The sequence below is a fragment of the Syngnathus acus genome, chromosome 6, assembly GCF_901709675.1.
Source record: "Syngnathus acus chromosome 6, fSynAcu1.2, whole genome shotgun sequence".
Classification (NCBI taxonomy): Eukaryota; Metazoa; Chordata; class Actinopteri; order Syngnathiformes; family Syngnathidae; genus Syngnathus; species Syngnathus acus.
This window is the reverse complement of record NC_051092.1, coordinates 11,170,761-11,186,427: the sequence shown is the minus strand read 5'-3', so window position 1 is coordinate 11,186,427 and position 15,667 is coordinate 11,170,761. Positions and strand designations below refer to the sequence as shown.

Sequence of the window (15,667 nt, the reverse complement as noted above, 5' to 3'; positions counted from 1 at the left end):
AGATTTGTTGAGAAAAGGAAGACATAGGCAAGGCAGGACACTTTATTCCAATCCCAAAATGTCTTTTCCCATAATGTTGCGTCCATGGAACAGCTTTGACATGACAAATTGAGGTGTGTGCATTGAGGTGATAAAGAGATGAAGTTACATACTAAATAGATAACATAACCATTAACACAGGATAAAGATATCAATCTACTAAATTTGACCGTTAGAAGCTGTAACATAATGGCTTCTTCATTTTACAGTTAAAGTTCATTCAAACAGCTCCATCTTACAAATAATGGATGGATGGATGGATGGATGGATGGTACCATGGCCCCGCATCTAAACGGGGAAACAAAGTTCCTAAATTGCTGGTCAATTTGGAGTTGGAATTAGCCCTGAACAAATCAGGAAGGCTAAGTGCCTTTGAGTAGGTTCAGACGTCTACATGACTACGAGACGAACAGGAGAAAAGGCAGCACAGATTAGATCTTAATGCTCAAAACAGTAAAGCCAAGTGCAAAATTGTCACTTTTCGGCACTACTCCAGGGTTATAAATCCCTTCCTTGTCTTCTTTATGTCAGCATGCAAATACGATTTACACTGCCTGTAAGGTCCTATCAGCGTACAATGTCAGCTGTTGCCATGAACGGATTTCAAGTTAGTGTAGAATTCCCACACAGATACATTTTGAGCGAGGTTTACACGAACAAACCTAATCTCAATAGTGGTCACCAAGAAGCAAAGTGAGATTGAGAAACCCCCAAAAGGTGCTGTTCTGTTCCAGATCAGACTCAAAGAAACACATCAGATGATGCTCCCATCTTCCACCCTGTTTATAACACGACACTTGCCTGGCTCCTGTTCCTCGCTCCTCGCCCACGTCTTAATTCTCGCCCAGCTTGAGCGACGCAAACTGCCTGGCCATCTGTAGCGCCTCCTGCAGACACTCTGTGTTGCGACCAGCGGCCTGTGCAGACATGTCCTTGCCACCTCCTTTGCCGTCCATCAGGGGGCACAACTCTTGCACCCACTCGCTTGCCTTCAGTCCAAGTTTGGCTTTTTCCTGTGGTGTAAACACACAGTCCCATTAACATTGCTGAGTTGGGATTCACAAAGCATGACCAAACTACACACAAAAAAAAAAAAACAAGATTGTGTGTGTGGTGTGATGGAAGGAAACAAACACGGCCTGCGAAATCGCACTCACCTGAGGGACTTCACACAAGCAGATGACCTTGCCGGCATCGGGGTCCACAGCAAAGAGCATGGAGGCGGTCTGAGGGGAGTTGGCCTTCAGCACCTTCAGGCACTCATTGAGAGCCTAGGAGAATGGGAGGTTTACACATCTTACTTGGTGACAATTTCATCTTTTATGCATATACAGCACAATTTCATTAAAGATGTTATTCTCGACTTTCATTGAAAAATAAATCTCACCTTGGCTGAGGCCCCAGTTTCCATCGCCATTACCAGTAATGGTTGATTGGGGCTCTTCTCAATCACCTCCTTGGTCTTCTCCAGGACTCTCTTCTGAATGTCCGCCTTGTGTGAGCGGTCCAGGTCATCCATGGTCTTCTTCAGGCCCTTCAGGGTCTCCCTCATCTCATCCTTCCGCCACTGGGACACCACCGCGGTGCCGATGGACTGCGCACAAGTCGACAGTGGCAATCAAGTTACAATTCAGAGATCTTACCAACCGGAGAGCATTCGTTCAGGGTGCCATGTATTAACGCCCTTCCAAAAGCACAATGGAAGCAATTTAGAGAAACCAAAGGGAATACATGTTAAATATACCTCTGTCATATCAGCAATCTCTTTCTGAACATCCTTGTTGGGAACTGTTTGCTGCTTTACGTGGTCTGCCAGGGCGCTCAGAGCTTGGGTCAGCGCGTCTGCTTTCCTCTGAGCCTGGTGAACAAGAGCAAAATCAACCTTGGTAAAATAATACTTACTGCGACGCTTCTAGTGCTGTCGTTTGACAATTTAGTCTGCGTACAATCTATGCAACACAAATTCGGCGAGTATGCAAACACATGACGCCCCTAGCTATGTCAATTTTTGCCGGGCTGAAGTGTGTAACCAGCAAACATTGAGGAGATAAATGGGGAGGTAAGAATTCTTCCATCTATAATTAAATGCACATCCATTGGGGCCATCACTGGCTGCTGAGAAGACAGAATTTTTCTTTTGCACACATATCAGCATCATTTGGGTTCATCAGTAATAATGTGGGCCTTTTCAGTTGAAGTTTTTTTTTTTTTTCTATAATTAAGTCTGCAGTTATCATGCTCAGAGCGCGGCAACCTCTCCTTATGTGTCATTTACTGTATTTGGAGCGATACGTAATTTTAATTTACCCCTTTGTTTTGTAAAACTGTAATCTGGAATGCAATGTTGCAATTGTGATGTGTCTTTATTTAGTGGTTATTTTCTAACAAGAAATATGCGCACACTGACGTCAATGGATTTGGTTTTGCATCTTAACGACCATAGGAAAATGTGTCACCCAGTTGAAAATCCCTGCGCTGCAGTGAAAGCAATTTGAATTCAGTCAGGATGTCAGCAGAAAGAAAATCATGTTGACAGGCTGATCATAAACAACTGTCACGAATAATCTCTGCATATTTCGCGCGTTCGTGTGTGCGAGCGCCGACCTTCTGGGCCTCGCTTCCTGTCACGGCAACAATACGACGGATGCCCTTCGCGATGGCCTCCTCAGAGACGATGACAAACGGCGCTGCATGGGCCGAGTTCTGCAGGTGGCTATGGATAACAAAACGGAACATGACAGTTGTTAGCAGGCTGCAAAGGGTTGAGTATTACAAGGGCAGGTGCTGCCCCTTTCACAAAAACAAAACATTATTCTGCAACAGTGATACTCCGACAGGCAAATAAACACAGATTGTGGCCTGTTTTGCTTTTCGTGTTTTGCACATCGCACAAGTCCCAGGTCGCCAGAAATACTCACGTCCCACCACAAAACTCAATGGAGGTGAGGGAGCCAGCAGGGCTGTTGGGATCATCCAGTAGGTCCTGAACGGGGATGCCGATGGACACGACCCTCACAGGGTCGGGGTACGTCTCGTCGAACACCGCGCGCAGACCCTGAATAGCCTTGGCTTTGGCCAGGGTGGCTTCCATGGCGTAAACGGGCTGAAGCAAAGTACAGAAAAGGGATGGTTGACAGTCAGCGGCATACTAAAATTGGATTAAAAAAAAAATTGCAAATAATCTTCCAATGTGAAATGCGATTTTTTTTTTTTTTTTACGTGCAAATTAATTAGTAAAAGTAAAATTAAAGTAAATTAATCAGCACCCAATCGCTAATTTAAAAGCAATTTAAAGACCATTGCTTTTTAAATGTTTACACCAACTTCCAACCTAAACAATATTCAGGTTTTAAGGAGCACAACCCTTTCATTCCCAACATTAAATACCATAGTGTAGTATGCCTATATATGCATGGAAAAAAGGAAGAGGTTTTGAGTATATTTTTGTAACCTACTGTAACATTATCTAGTTTGAACATGAACACTTTGCTTACAGATTGGAATTTTGAAAAATGCACCTAAACAAAAATGTACATCACATGAAAGGGAAATAAAAGTGGGAAACAAAAAGCTTTTTAAATATTAGATGCAAGCGTATTGTTCTTAAAAGTTAAATATAACCAAACTGCACTTGGATTTCTTATATCTAGAGTCTTTTGTGTAGCACTAGTGGTACCTACCCATGCCACAATTTGACAGTCTATTAAGGGATTTTAAATTAAGAATAAAAATACTAAACTAGCATCACTGACCTTGGCATCCCTTATCATAGCACAAGCGATCTCCTCGGTGCGACGGACCTCCCCTGTGCTCAGAGCACCTTTAGCGGTAAAGTCAAAGCGAAGTCTGTCCGACGCCACCAAGGAACCCTTCTGGTCCGCCTCGCCCAAAACTCCCCTTAGAGCAAAGTTGAGGATGTGTGTAGCGGTGTGGTTGCTCATGATGGGCCTGCGGCGAGCCTGGAGAAAGCAGAAGACCAAAAAAACACGGTCAAAGCATCCGAGATTTCTTTTCCTGTTCACGCGTTTTCGGTCACTGATGAGCTCACCTCGTCCACGTGTAAGGTGACACGGTCTCCCACCTTCAATATTCCATAAACTGTGCCCACGTGTAGAACGTAACCTCCTCTAACCTGAGTGTTCTTCACTGAGAACTCTGTTCGCTGCAAAACAGAGACTGCGGTCACACATTTTTGTCCGCTGGAAATGTTCAAATGCAAAGCATTATACATTGAGAAAAAAATCTGCCAAAAATATGAAACAGGATAACTCTTATTTCTTCAAATAACGTTGATGTCAAAAGACAAACGGACATTCTTATTGACAAAAATGAACATTAATCTTTGTCATCATGTCAACTTACGAGTGTCCAATGGATGTTTATGCAAATGACTCCACTTACATCGTCTGTGTTATCATCCTCCCGAAGCAAGTAGCCTTCATCAAATGTCTGTCCACCCTGCTCGGCGTAGAAACACGTCTGATCCAGCAGCACACCACACTTTTGGCCAGTGGTCACTTGGTCGCAAAAAGCGCGGTCGTGGCGCAGCGCCAACACCGTGGCAGACGTCTGTTGGAAGTCTGAGGACATCACCACAATGAGGGGAAGCGCTCCAAAGAGCACAAAATTCTCATTTGGGTTGGGATTTTACAGGGTGAATACCATAGGTGCCATTTTCATCAGAGGTGTATTTGTATTTGTAAGAATCATCTGTGGCAGGGATATTCTTGTTCCTCAGCTCATCAATGGCGTATATGTCCAACATGATGTGGTCCACGTCTCCTGCACCTTTCCCCTGGGACTTCAACTACACATGCAGACAAATACAAAGTCTTGCTACAAAGAAAAAAAATGTAATAAATTGTGTATCAATGTCGTACGCGACAAAGACTGCTTGGCAAACCTTATCAATAATGCGTAAGCAGCACTTACACGTCTAGACTTGCCAAAACACATGACTGTAACAATCTAATTTCTCAAGGCAAATCGTTTTGTAATACATGTATATTAGATGCATGAGAAGCAAGTCCACATGCATTTTAATTCTGAACCTTCTTAGTGCTCTTGGAATGAGGTTGATCCCCGAGGAGGAATTGGCTTCTAAAAATCACGTCAGCATGACTGGGTATGCAAAGCCGGAGAATTATTGAAATTGCTCAAGAGTACCTCGACTCGGATCTACTGCGGCGCTGCATCCAATAGCAGCACAAAAGTACCTTCCAATAATTTCTGCAGACAAGGATGTGCCCCTTCATTTTCCTCACCTGTGCGGCCTTTTTCTCCTCCTCAAAGGCAGCCAAGTCCACCACCATGCTTTTCTCCTCTGCGATGAGTGAGGTCAAGTCCAGGGGGAAGCCGTATGTGTCGTACAAGAGCCATGCGGTGTCACCTGAATGCAAAGATGGAGAAAAGTCTTGTTTAACACTCTCCGCGAGCACATACACACACACATCAGGATGAGGCCATGCAATTAGAAAGGCTTTTCCGTCAAGTATCTCGCACCTGGGAGGGTTTTACTGTCTCCCATACTCATGATCTTCCTGTCGAGGATGCGTCGCCCCCTGCTGAGAGTTTTAAGGAACTGCGCCTCCTCTTCATTGATAATGTCCTTCACAATTTCTGGGTCTTTCTTCAATTCGGGAAATGCGTCACCCTGAAAAATAGAACTAAGGTTGATGAGAACAGTAAACGAGAAGTAGAATGCATAAAAGGGAATAATAACTAATCTTGCACATAGAGAAAGAAAGTTTTGTTGAGCCGCATTATGCACTCACTCGCCACTGCCAAAAAGAGAATTCTGTCTGACAGATTGGCGCTGAAAAGAATCTCCAAGATAGACTATCTACATTTGCATCCTGTTGTCAATTGATAACAGTGCTTCATTTGTAGGCTGGGAACGCACACACCGAATTGCGTTGGGGCAGAAAACAAAAGTCTCACCAGGGACTTGACCACCACATCGACTAGCGTAGCAAAAAAGCCTTTCTGGGCTCCCAACTTTTCATGGGAATAACGGACGGCACGACGCAGGATTCGCCGCAAAACATACCTAAATGGAAAGTACAGATAAATTCAGAAGTGTAGCGTGGAACTTCCATTGCGTAAATTCAGACTCAAAGGTTTAAGTGTAATGCAGACCGATAAATTCGTACCCTCTTCCAGTGTTGTCAGGCCGCCCACCATCCGAAAGGGCGATGGTGATGGTGCGAGCGTGATCAGCCAGCACACGATAGGCCATGTCAACACCATCGGCATCCTCGACTCCAACTTTACCCGTGTATGGCCGAGCACCAGTACCCTGAAACAAACACCATCTGACCTTGATCATGAACCAGGATGCTTGTTATCACCTCTAGGAAAAATGTTAAGTTATGTGACCAAGCTTCTAAGTCATTTTACTAATCTCATCAACATCGCCTTAGTTTTGGCCTACTGAATCTCTTTATGAATCTTCTTTGTATTTGGTCTTCGACTGTTTATGTTCAATAAATGGGAGAAAGTGTAATCTAATTGTTTTTTTCCCCAGGCAAAATTATTATTTTCTTCTTCTTCCATAAGTCTCGACCAGACTCGTAACTTCCTTAAGTCAAGATACCACTGTACACCATTTAGCAGATAAATGAGCAGTTTCAATGCTTACATCCTTGTATTTGCCTACCTTCTGAATAGCGTCAAAGTATGGGATGAAGAGGTCAGTGTCATAGTTGGACATCTTGTTCTGCAGCACAGACACCAAGCGCTCCAGACCCATCCCAGTGTCGATGCTCTTCTTTGGTAGTGGTTTCAGTACCGTCTCCGACTCCCTGAAAGAAACCGCAGAAAACTCCCATTCGTCAAACTTGCTAATCAAGTTGCTCTCACCCCGTGTGCACGTTACCTGTTGAACTGGATAAACACCAGGTTCCAGACCTCCAGGACGTTGGGGTCATCCATGTTCACCAGGTGGGAGGCATCTCTACCTCCAATGCGGTCGTAGTGGATCTCACTGCAAGGACCGCAGGGGCCGGTATCTCCCATCTCCCAAAAGTTGTCCTTCATGCTGCCCGGCAAGATGCGAGATTCATCCATGCTGATGGAGAGAGAGAGAGTAGCAAGCAAGAGATTACTTCAAGAGTGCTTTTCCTTTGCTTCAACACAATTTTGTTTTTATTTCAAGTATTCCCAGAGAAACGTAACACATTTTACGTTTTACAGATTTTAATAACCTGGTACGTATTTGAGTCAATTCTACTCTTAAGAGTGCCTGGAAATGTCTTACCCGCCTCCCTTAACATCACATCTAACATCACTCACCCAAGAGACATCCAGATTTCTTTGCACTCCAAGTCAGCCTCCAGGCCTGCGTCATCGTTGCCGCCAAAGTAGGTGACATACAGGCGGTCGATGGAAATGCCAAACTCCTCAGTCAGCAGCTCCAGTGCCATCTTACAGGCCAGATGCTGCAGCACGCACGTGAGCAGACGAGAGGATAAAAACAAACAGGAGCATTTAACTGAAATGTTTCTTCAAAAATTAAATGCCAGCAAACTGTGAAAGGCCGAACAGGTTTACGGCATCCTACCTTAAAGTAGTCCCCAAAGGACCAAGATCCCAACATCTCAAAGAATGTGTGGTGGTAAACATCTTTGCCCACATCATCCAGGTCGTTGTGCTTTCCTCCCGCACGGATACACTTTTGAGTATTGGCTGCGCGACGGAGCCTTGCCATGGGGTGGGATGGATCAATGGTGTTGAGGAAGATGGGCTTGAACTAATAGAGACACAAACATGTTTAAATCCGCCCATGAAAAAAGCTTACGGCAGCGCGTGGCCAAGGCATGATCGGCAGTTCACCTGGTTCATGCCCGCATTGGCAAACAGCAGCGTGGGGTCATCCAGCGGGATGGTGGATGACGAGTGCACATACTGGTGCTCGTAGCGATTGAAGAAGTCGATGAACTTCTGGCGGATTTCAGCGGCACTCATAGAAGAATCCATTCCGAATCAGCTCTGTGGAACAAAGAAGAACCGATCTTGATGACATGGATTTAGTTGAGGTAGCATTTTTCCCCTCACAGCGCTGATTATGTAAACCTTTCGTATTAATCATTATAAATGTCACGAGACGATGCCAAGTGAACCCCCCTTTCCTAAAATATTTAAAAACTCCTGCCTGCAGTCAAATAGGTGGGTGTTCAGGCAAGCTTTAGGCGTTCTTTATGCTTTTTACACACCTACAAAAAAGCCTTTGGCACTTGTCAAGAACAAGTACTTGCTCTGGAATCTAGTAAGGCCGATGAGCATTTTGTGTTTGTATTGAAATGGCAGCTTAAAAGATTTTCCCAATTACTCTTTCTGTCAAAAAGGACCTAATGGGAGGACACTACAAAAATATTAATTTGACCTTTATTAGTATTGCAGCCATAAAGGTGTCGCCAGCACAAGCACACATTTCCCAAAACAATCTTCAAAGTTGCAGTACCAAACAACCGTACAACCACAACAACAACAACAAAAAACACCATAGCATCATAATGACCAGTGTACTCTTCTTAATTAAAAGGCATTCAGAGTTGTGCTCCCGGGAGGTTATTCATTCATACGCCGCGCAGCAATCAAGGGGAAGCAAACTGCTGAAGCCTTGAGATCTCTGGAGCCCCCGCTGGCTGGCAACCACGGCAGGTGAAAATTCACGGAGGTAACAGGATGGAAACTTCTGTCTCTGTGATCAACAGACTAGAAAATGCAATGCAGTCCAAAACCAGAGAACGTGTGCACCTTACGGATCATAAAGTGACAGGCTTTTAACCATAGCGAGACTTTGGATTCTATTGTAATATCTTGGTGATGTTACAATACTGAAATAAACGTAACTTCAATCGGCGATCGGATTGCTCAGAGCCAAGTGTTCATGCGTATCGGTGTACCGCATCGGAACAGCTCAGCTGATCGTCACTGCTGCTGGACAGAGGCACTAGCAACCTGACGCAAGCTAGCTAATCGTTAGCTAAGCCGGGCAGCCCAGTACAGTCCAACACCGATATTTCAGGCAATACTTCCAGCTGGGCGTACTTCCGGAATGTTAAAGTGAAATTGTCTGATTCCATAAGCCGCCAGGGCAAATGTTAGTACTCACATAAGCCGTTAAATGTCGCAGAGTGAGTCGTTTTAAGGATCCCAGCCAGACTACGGTGCGTGAGTCCACGCTGCTCGTCCAGAGTGAAAGCGTCGTCTTGGGATCACGCCCAAAGTGCAAGCCGATTGGTGCACACGCAGCACGTCTTATCGAATGTCGATTCTCATTGGTCAGATTGACATTCACTCTGATCCAAGCCCGCCACTCCAATGACACGAAAAGTCTTCCTCGGCTGATGCAACTGAAAACTTTCATGACTTAATGCTGCATATGTATGGGTAATGTCTGGTGGCAACATGTACATTAGGTTCTATGTGTTGTACATGTACATAAAATACATACAAATAATTCATGAGAAGGGGAATGCTTCACTGTGAAGAAAAGAATGTGAAATCTCACAATGAGATGCATTCGCTTGGATATAGATGCAGTACGGTATACTACTATTGCATCAGTCATGCGACTTGTACAGAACAGGCCTACCATTGGTCCAATGAAATTCCGTTACATTTCATCCTATGGATTTCCTCATTTTGATATGCATAATTCATTTGTAATGAGTATTCCTTTGCAGATGTGTTGATTCTGCACAAATCTGAATGATTAAATCATGCCACTTTCATTAGACATTTCAAATGTAGGACCAGTCATTTGCTCATGAAATCTGTAACTGTTTATAATTGATCAGGAGTTGCACAGTATAATAAAGCACATTTGTGATTTAAAAACTAGATTAATGCCATCAGCAGAATGTTTGTCAATCCTATGCCTTTTGCCCAAGTGAAAGAGACACTACCTCCAAAACAGGCGTCACACAGAAATGCAGGCTTTGACACAAATTGACAGGCAGCATGAAATGGGAAAACAAACACAAATACAGCCCTTTTTATTATTATTTTTTTGTGTTAATTTTGGGTAATAATTAAGTCTCAGTTAATGGCTACACTCTGCCCCTCAAATCAACTTGACATGGCATCAAAACATACAAATTAAATGCAATTATTCCCGATTGGTATATTTTTAGAAATCAATATCCTTATAAAGCACCATTTTACCTCCATAAATGTTGAGATTGAACTTAATATTCATTGTATTAAGTATTCCTTATGCTGTTAGAAATTCATATTGGACAAGCTCCCATAATTGTTTTCAAATAAGTCAACTGCACACAGACAATGTTCACGCAAACAGTAAATTATGTCAGGTTGTTGACAGCGTGGCCTTTTTTTTTGTGGAGCACATGATATACCTTCACTTGGAAACATGATTCTTTTAGCAATCTGACTGTAGCTTGTTTAACAAATAAATTTTGAATTTCTAAAATATTTTTACATCATTTGATACTATACTATGAGAGTGGACACGCCAAGCTTGACAACCGCCAACGAAACTATTGAAATTGTTTTCATGTTATATGAGAATAATTTCAAAGCATAAACGTAAATATTTATTGTACAACCAAACAATTTGAGCCTCATTTGCAGAAAGATAAAATGGTGGTCATAATGTGCATGAAAACATGAGAAAGTTTCTTAAAGAGGCAATTATGACCACCAGTTATTCCAAGATGACAGTTTCTAAGACAGAGAAAAACGTTCAGTTATAAAAAATATAATATGCAGAAAATGATGTTTTTAGTCAAATTATTTGTGGACACTTTGGTCAATTATAAGACTTCCTAACTTTTCATGATGACTGTGTGATTTTTAATGACATCAAAAGCACTTTATAGCAATATTGACCCAGAAAAGTACAACTTCTATCAGCTCTCTGATGGTGGGGGGGCTGCCCTTCGCACTGCCTTGGCCAGAGCTTGTTGGATGACTGGATAGATCTTATAGCAACCCTCAATGCAGGTGCGCACCCCAGCAGAGAGAGTCTCTTCGGTCATTTCTCCATCCGACTGCAGCCCAGACACCTGGTTCAAGCTAGGGAGGAATGCAACGGTCAGTCTTCCCTGATTGTCACCACTGGGCGAACCGCTTCCGTTTTCTTCCGCATATGTTGGGTCAACCACGTAAGAGCCCCCGTCCTGGCGGATGGCGCAGCCGAGCACCAGGTCGTACATTTCGATTCCCGCATCTGCTAGCGCAAGGGACGCGCAGGTGACGGCGTGCGCAAGAACTGAGCCGCTGTGTTCAAGAACCATCACGTAGACCTCTATCTGAGAGCGAGGGTATTTGTGGAGGCACAAGGCGGGCTGCAGACTTTCATGCAGCATCAAAGAGAAGTCCTTATCCTGACTCCCTTGAATCCAGGAGCCTCTCTCCGGGCAAGAAAATGGGGCAAACCGCATGTCTGTTGTCAACCTGGTTAAACAAAGAACAGCTGGTTTGTTGAGGGCCCCATCATTTAAAGAGTAGATAACAATAATCACAAGACAAAAATAATACGCCTAAATTAACTACAACTATACTGACGTGAGCAGACATAAATCAAGTCCATCAATTTGTTTTCTCTTAGGTGTTGAATTCTTGAGCTAGAGATTAAAATGTAATTGTTAAAATAAAGTTAAGACCACACAAAAGGAGATTATATACCTTCCACACTTCATATCGGTGTCATCTTTACGCTCCGTTTCTCTGGGACCATAAACGCAGCACATCAACTTGGTGTCTCCAGCCTCCATGTACGCGGAACCCTTAGCTTGACTCACGAGCCCGCACCTGACAAAAACGGGCCGGACGTCAACCTGGTCCCGCTGTCGGCCATCTGCACGGGGGCCGTGCGAGGAGAAAACCGCCGCTGGCTTGCACGCGAACAAAGACGGACTTTGCGAGAGCTCTGGGCCGCGAACTCGTTTGTTGTCAACGGGCATGGTGGTGCAGTTTTAACAACAGAAGCGGCACGTGAATAGGTCCAGCACTATAAAAGGTCCCTCTGAAACACAGATACCAGACATGTAATTCCGTCAAGTGACGCTCATAAAAATTAAAATTATGTTGAAACTTTGAAATATTAGGGTCTACATGTGTATGTTTGTGTGTGTGAGTGTGCTTGTGTGTGGTTTGTTTTTTATTATTATTATTTTTATTTATTTTACCTGCATATAAATTTGTTTGACTTAATCCCTGATGAGTACCAACCGCAGGTCTGCTTTGTTGATTTAAGGAAATTGGATGGGTGGAAAAAAAAACTGTTAAATCCCTTCGGAATTTTTTGTATTATTCTGTTTTGCATATGTGACCAAATATGACAAATTGGCTTCTTTGAATAACTGAAAACTCTTTCATGTCCTTTGATGTGACTCGCGCATGCGCAGAACTTGCCTTAAATAGAGGCGAAGACGCGAGGAGGGACCACTCACATCCAGCCGTTACCTAGCGACAAGCGACAAGGATTTGCCGGCGAGTAGACACTCCAACGTTGGACTCATGGACGCTGTAATCCCTCCAAATTCAGTCATGGAAGGACGACCTTTGCAGCTGGACGTGGCCGCATACGATAACGCCGAAATACCGGAGCATCATTCTGAAAACGGCGACATGGAAGAAGGCTCCCCGCCGGTGCCGGTCTTTCAACTCCCCGGTATCCCAGACGTCCTAGACACCGACACAAGGCGGCTCATCGGCCGGTTCCTCAGTGACTTTACTGGGCTGTCCACACCTGCTTGGAACCAAAGCAAAGTCCAGTGTACGATGAAAAAGGTCGTGACGGGAGTGGTGGACAAGTACAGGATTCAATACAATGGTAAGAGTATGCTTGAATTTCCCAGATCGAATCAGTTAAGTGTGTTGCTCTTTCATGTTTCTGCTTTTTCATTTTAAATGTGCACCCCCTGCAAAAAAAACAAATTCAAAACTGTTACTGCAATTGTTTTCTTAAGTTTTTATATTGAGTACTCTTTAGAATTGAATATCAATTTAGTTTTATTATATAACTCCTCAGTTCCAGTCCGGTTGCACAATGCACAAGTTTAAACAATCTACAAACAATGTCATATTTTCCATTATTCTCATTTCCACCTTTGATCTCATTTTTGCTAATTGTACAGGCCATCTACAGCCAGTAGAGGGAGCACTGGGCTAAATCTGACCTGACTTTCATTTGCAGTGCAGTAAAGCAGGAAATATACATGAAATGTTTATCTTAAAACCAAAGAGATAAGAGAGTCATCTGGTAAAAGACTAAAACTTAACGTTACAAATGTTCAAGTCTTCAGTCTCAAATGAAACTAATGGTTTTGAAAATGTAGTCTTCAAAGGATTCAACTGGATGAAATTGTTCATTAAAAGCAATAGCTAAAATTTAAAAAAGCTGAATTTATGAATCAGCACCTAGAACGTTTTATATGTACTGGAGGTTATCGATCAAAAAAAAAAAAAAATGAAGATAAATATTTGAGTGTCCATCTGTCTTCAAGTCATCATCAACATGCTGTCATTGGATCAAAGAGGGCGCGACATGTCCTTCATCGGCGAGGTGGCCAGGAATCAATTCGCTGACGGGATAACCAACTGGGGTCGCATCGCCAGCCTGTTGGCTTTCTGCACTCTGGTATCTGAAGCCCTCAAGGCGAGGCAGCAGGAGTGCTGCGTGGATCTGGTGGCCCAGGAGGTCTCAAACTTTCTGCTGTCACACCAGCGCACCTGGCTTGTGCAGCACAACGCATGGGTGAGCAATATGCCGGACGTGTCCTTGGCGATTTTTGAAGTCCTCCCAACTCATCGTCTTATTCTATTTGTTTCCTCATCAGGATGGATTTGTAGAATTCTTCAAGGAAGAAGACCTAGAATCGACGATGAAGAAATGCATCTTAGCCTTTGTTGCTGTGGCCGGCGTCACTGCAGGAATAATCCATCTGCTGCGATGAACATCGTGGACACATTGTGTTTTATTGTTCATTGTAATGCCATTTTCTTTATACAGTGTTTTTATTCAAAATAGACTTAACCCCCAAAACTATTCTACCCATTCACTGTTCAAACACATTTGTACGAAGATAGCTAGAGATGCCCTTTTTTAAATTCACAAAAATATTTTCTAGAAACTACTGTAAAGTAAACATGACAAGAAGTGATCTTATTTTTACTACTGTTTTTTGTTGGAAATTCTATTATTGACAAGTACTTTTCTTGTATAGGTAAATAAATGATCTAAAAAAAAATCTTACAAGGTTTGTGTTCATTTTCATCATACTTGGATGCTTGCTTGACCACATAATAGTTACCAGAGGCGGCGGCGGCACATGACCACGTTTGATTCACCAGCATGGATAACTCACATTGGTCTATCCTGCATAGAATTATTCGCACATTTTCACACTCACACCTACCACTGTGAGTTGGTCGTGCTAACCAGTGCACCACCGAGCCGCCACTGTGCATCTACTTTACAAATTCCTGCTATGGGCTTCCTGTGATTAGTTTGAAAAGCTCATCTGTTATTAAGGATAACACAGACAAGGACGCACATCCTTTCTGTGTGTACGTACATGTGTACGTGTCTTTGTGTGCACACACATCCGTCACTTCCTCACCAGAGCACATTCGTGGCTCTCTGACATGACAGTGTCACGATTCCAAAGTAGAAGATAAGAAATATTTCTGCCGAATTACTGTCAATATGCATTTTTGTTTGGAAATATGCTCACCCAGATAGACGAAAGTATTTCATGCCCACCCCAACTCTCCTCAGTGACTATAAAAAGTATAATTTGTCTCTAAAACTGTAATAAAGACAGCTCTGCATTATGTTATATCCTAATTAACATGTTCCCTGGGATCACAACCCCCTTCCCGTCTGCGTCAAAACCAATTTTCTCATAAACTACTGTAAAGAAACATGACAAGTAATGATCTTATTTTTATTACTGTTATCCATATCCTAATTACCATGTTCCCTGGGGTCACAACCCCTTTCCCGTCTGCATCAACACCAGAACACTCTACTGTTTGTTGTTTTTTGTTTGTCTTTAGTTGTGAAATGGTTCAAAAAGGTTGGTTCGACAAATTATTTTTTGGGTCTCATTAGAGCAGGGGTGTCAAAGTCATTTTTTTCGCGGGCCGCATTGTAGTCATAGCTTCTTTCGGAGGGCCATTATGACTGTCAACCCAAATAAATGTATGAGCACCTCATATTATATACAGTAAAGGCTACAAAACAAACGGACGAATAACTCGTTTTCAAATCAGATGAGTAAAAACTGGTCAAATATAAAAAAAAAAAAAAGATATTAAAAGTGAAGACAATTTGCAATTCTAGTAATGACACACGAATTTGATGCACAATTTGTCTTCGCGGGCCGCATAAAATGATGTGGCGGGCCGTATCTGGCCCCCGGGCCTTGAGCTTGACACCTGTGCATTAGAGGATTCGTTTATTCATCAACAAATTAGTTTTGGGGTCTCATTAGAGGATTCGTTTATTTATCGTCAAATTATTTTTGGGGTCTCATTAGCGGATTCGTTTATTCACTGCTTATCTATTATTAAACGACAACATCCCTTATAGTGTCACTCAAGTATGAGCATTACTGTAGGCAAAAATAACTGAAATAGCTTTTATGTTAGA

General features: G+C 43.0%; 3 protein-coding genes across 5 annotated transcripts; 1 reads left to right on the top strand and 2 right to left on the bottom strand.

Annotated features, from left to right (window-relative positions):
• Window positions 1-24: 24 nt before the first annotated feature.
• On the bottom strand, window positions 25-11,839 carry LOC119123813 (alanine--tRNA ligase, cytoplasmic-like). 3 transcript variants are annotated; one of them, XM_037253113.1, is made up of 20 exons: window positions 11,821-11,839; window positions 7,873-8,028; window positions 7,601-7,789; window positions 7,333-7,478; window positions 6,917-7,108; window positions 6,698-6,842; window positions 6,192-6,337; window positions 5,980-6,088; window positions 5,542-5,692; window positions 5,304-5,428; window positions 4,702-4,846; window positions 4,441-4,619; window positions 4,088-4,201; window positions 3,792-3,998; window positions 2,958-3,142; window positions 2,644-2,752; window positions 1,784-1,897; window positions 1,427-1,633; window positions 1,197-1,310; window positions 25-1,052 (listed from the first exon to the last, which is right to left on the bottom strand). In XM_037253113.1, the coding sequence occupies exons 2-20, from the start codon at window positions 8,014-8,016 to the stop codon at window positions 873-875; spliced, it is 2,901 nt and encodes a 966-aa protein (XP_037109008.1). In that variant the 5' UTR covers window positions 8,017-8,028; window positions 11,821-11,839; the 3' UTR covers window positions 25-872. The 3 variants fall into 3 exon arrangements, with proteins under 3 accessions (XP_037109008.1, XP_037109006.1, XP_037109007.1); XM_037253111.1 differs by lacking the exon at window positions 11,821-11,839 and adding an exon at window positions 9,155-9,265 and having other exon boundaries at window positions 7,873-8,030; XM_037253112.1 differs by lacking the exon at window positions 11,821-11,839 and adding an exon at window positions 9,155-9,244 and having other exon boundaries at window positions 7,873-8,052.
• On the bottom strand, window positions 10,034-12,022 carry exosc6 (exosome component 6). The gene is made up of 2 exons (XM_037253114.1): window positions 11,695-12,022; window positions 10,034-11,463 (listed from the first exon to the last, which is right to left on the bottom strand). Exons 1-2 carry the CDS (start codon window positions 11,970-11,972, stop codon window positions 10,917-10,919), a joined length of 825 nt encoding a protein of 274 aa, XP_037109009.1. The 5' UTR covers window positions 11,973-12,022; the 3' UTR covers window positions 10,034-10,916.
• A 122-nt stretch (window positions 12,023-12,144) lies between these two features.
• Window positions 12,145-13,994, top strand: LOC119124938 (induced myeloid leukemia cell differentiation protein Mcl-1 homolog). Its single transcript, XM_037255315.1, has 3 exons — window positions 12,145-12,844; window positions 13,518-13,768; window positions 13,851-13,994. Exons 1-3 carry the CDS (start codon window positions 12,529-12,531, stop codon window positions 13,965-13,967), a joined length of 684 nt encoding a protein of 227 aa, XP_037111210.1. The 5' UTR covers window positions 12,145-12,528; the 3' UTR covers window positions 13,968-13,994.
• Window positions 13,995-15,667: the final 1,673 nt, after the last annotated feature.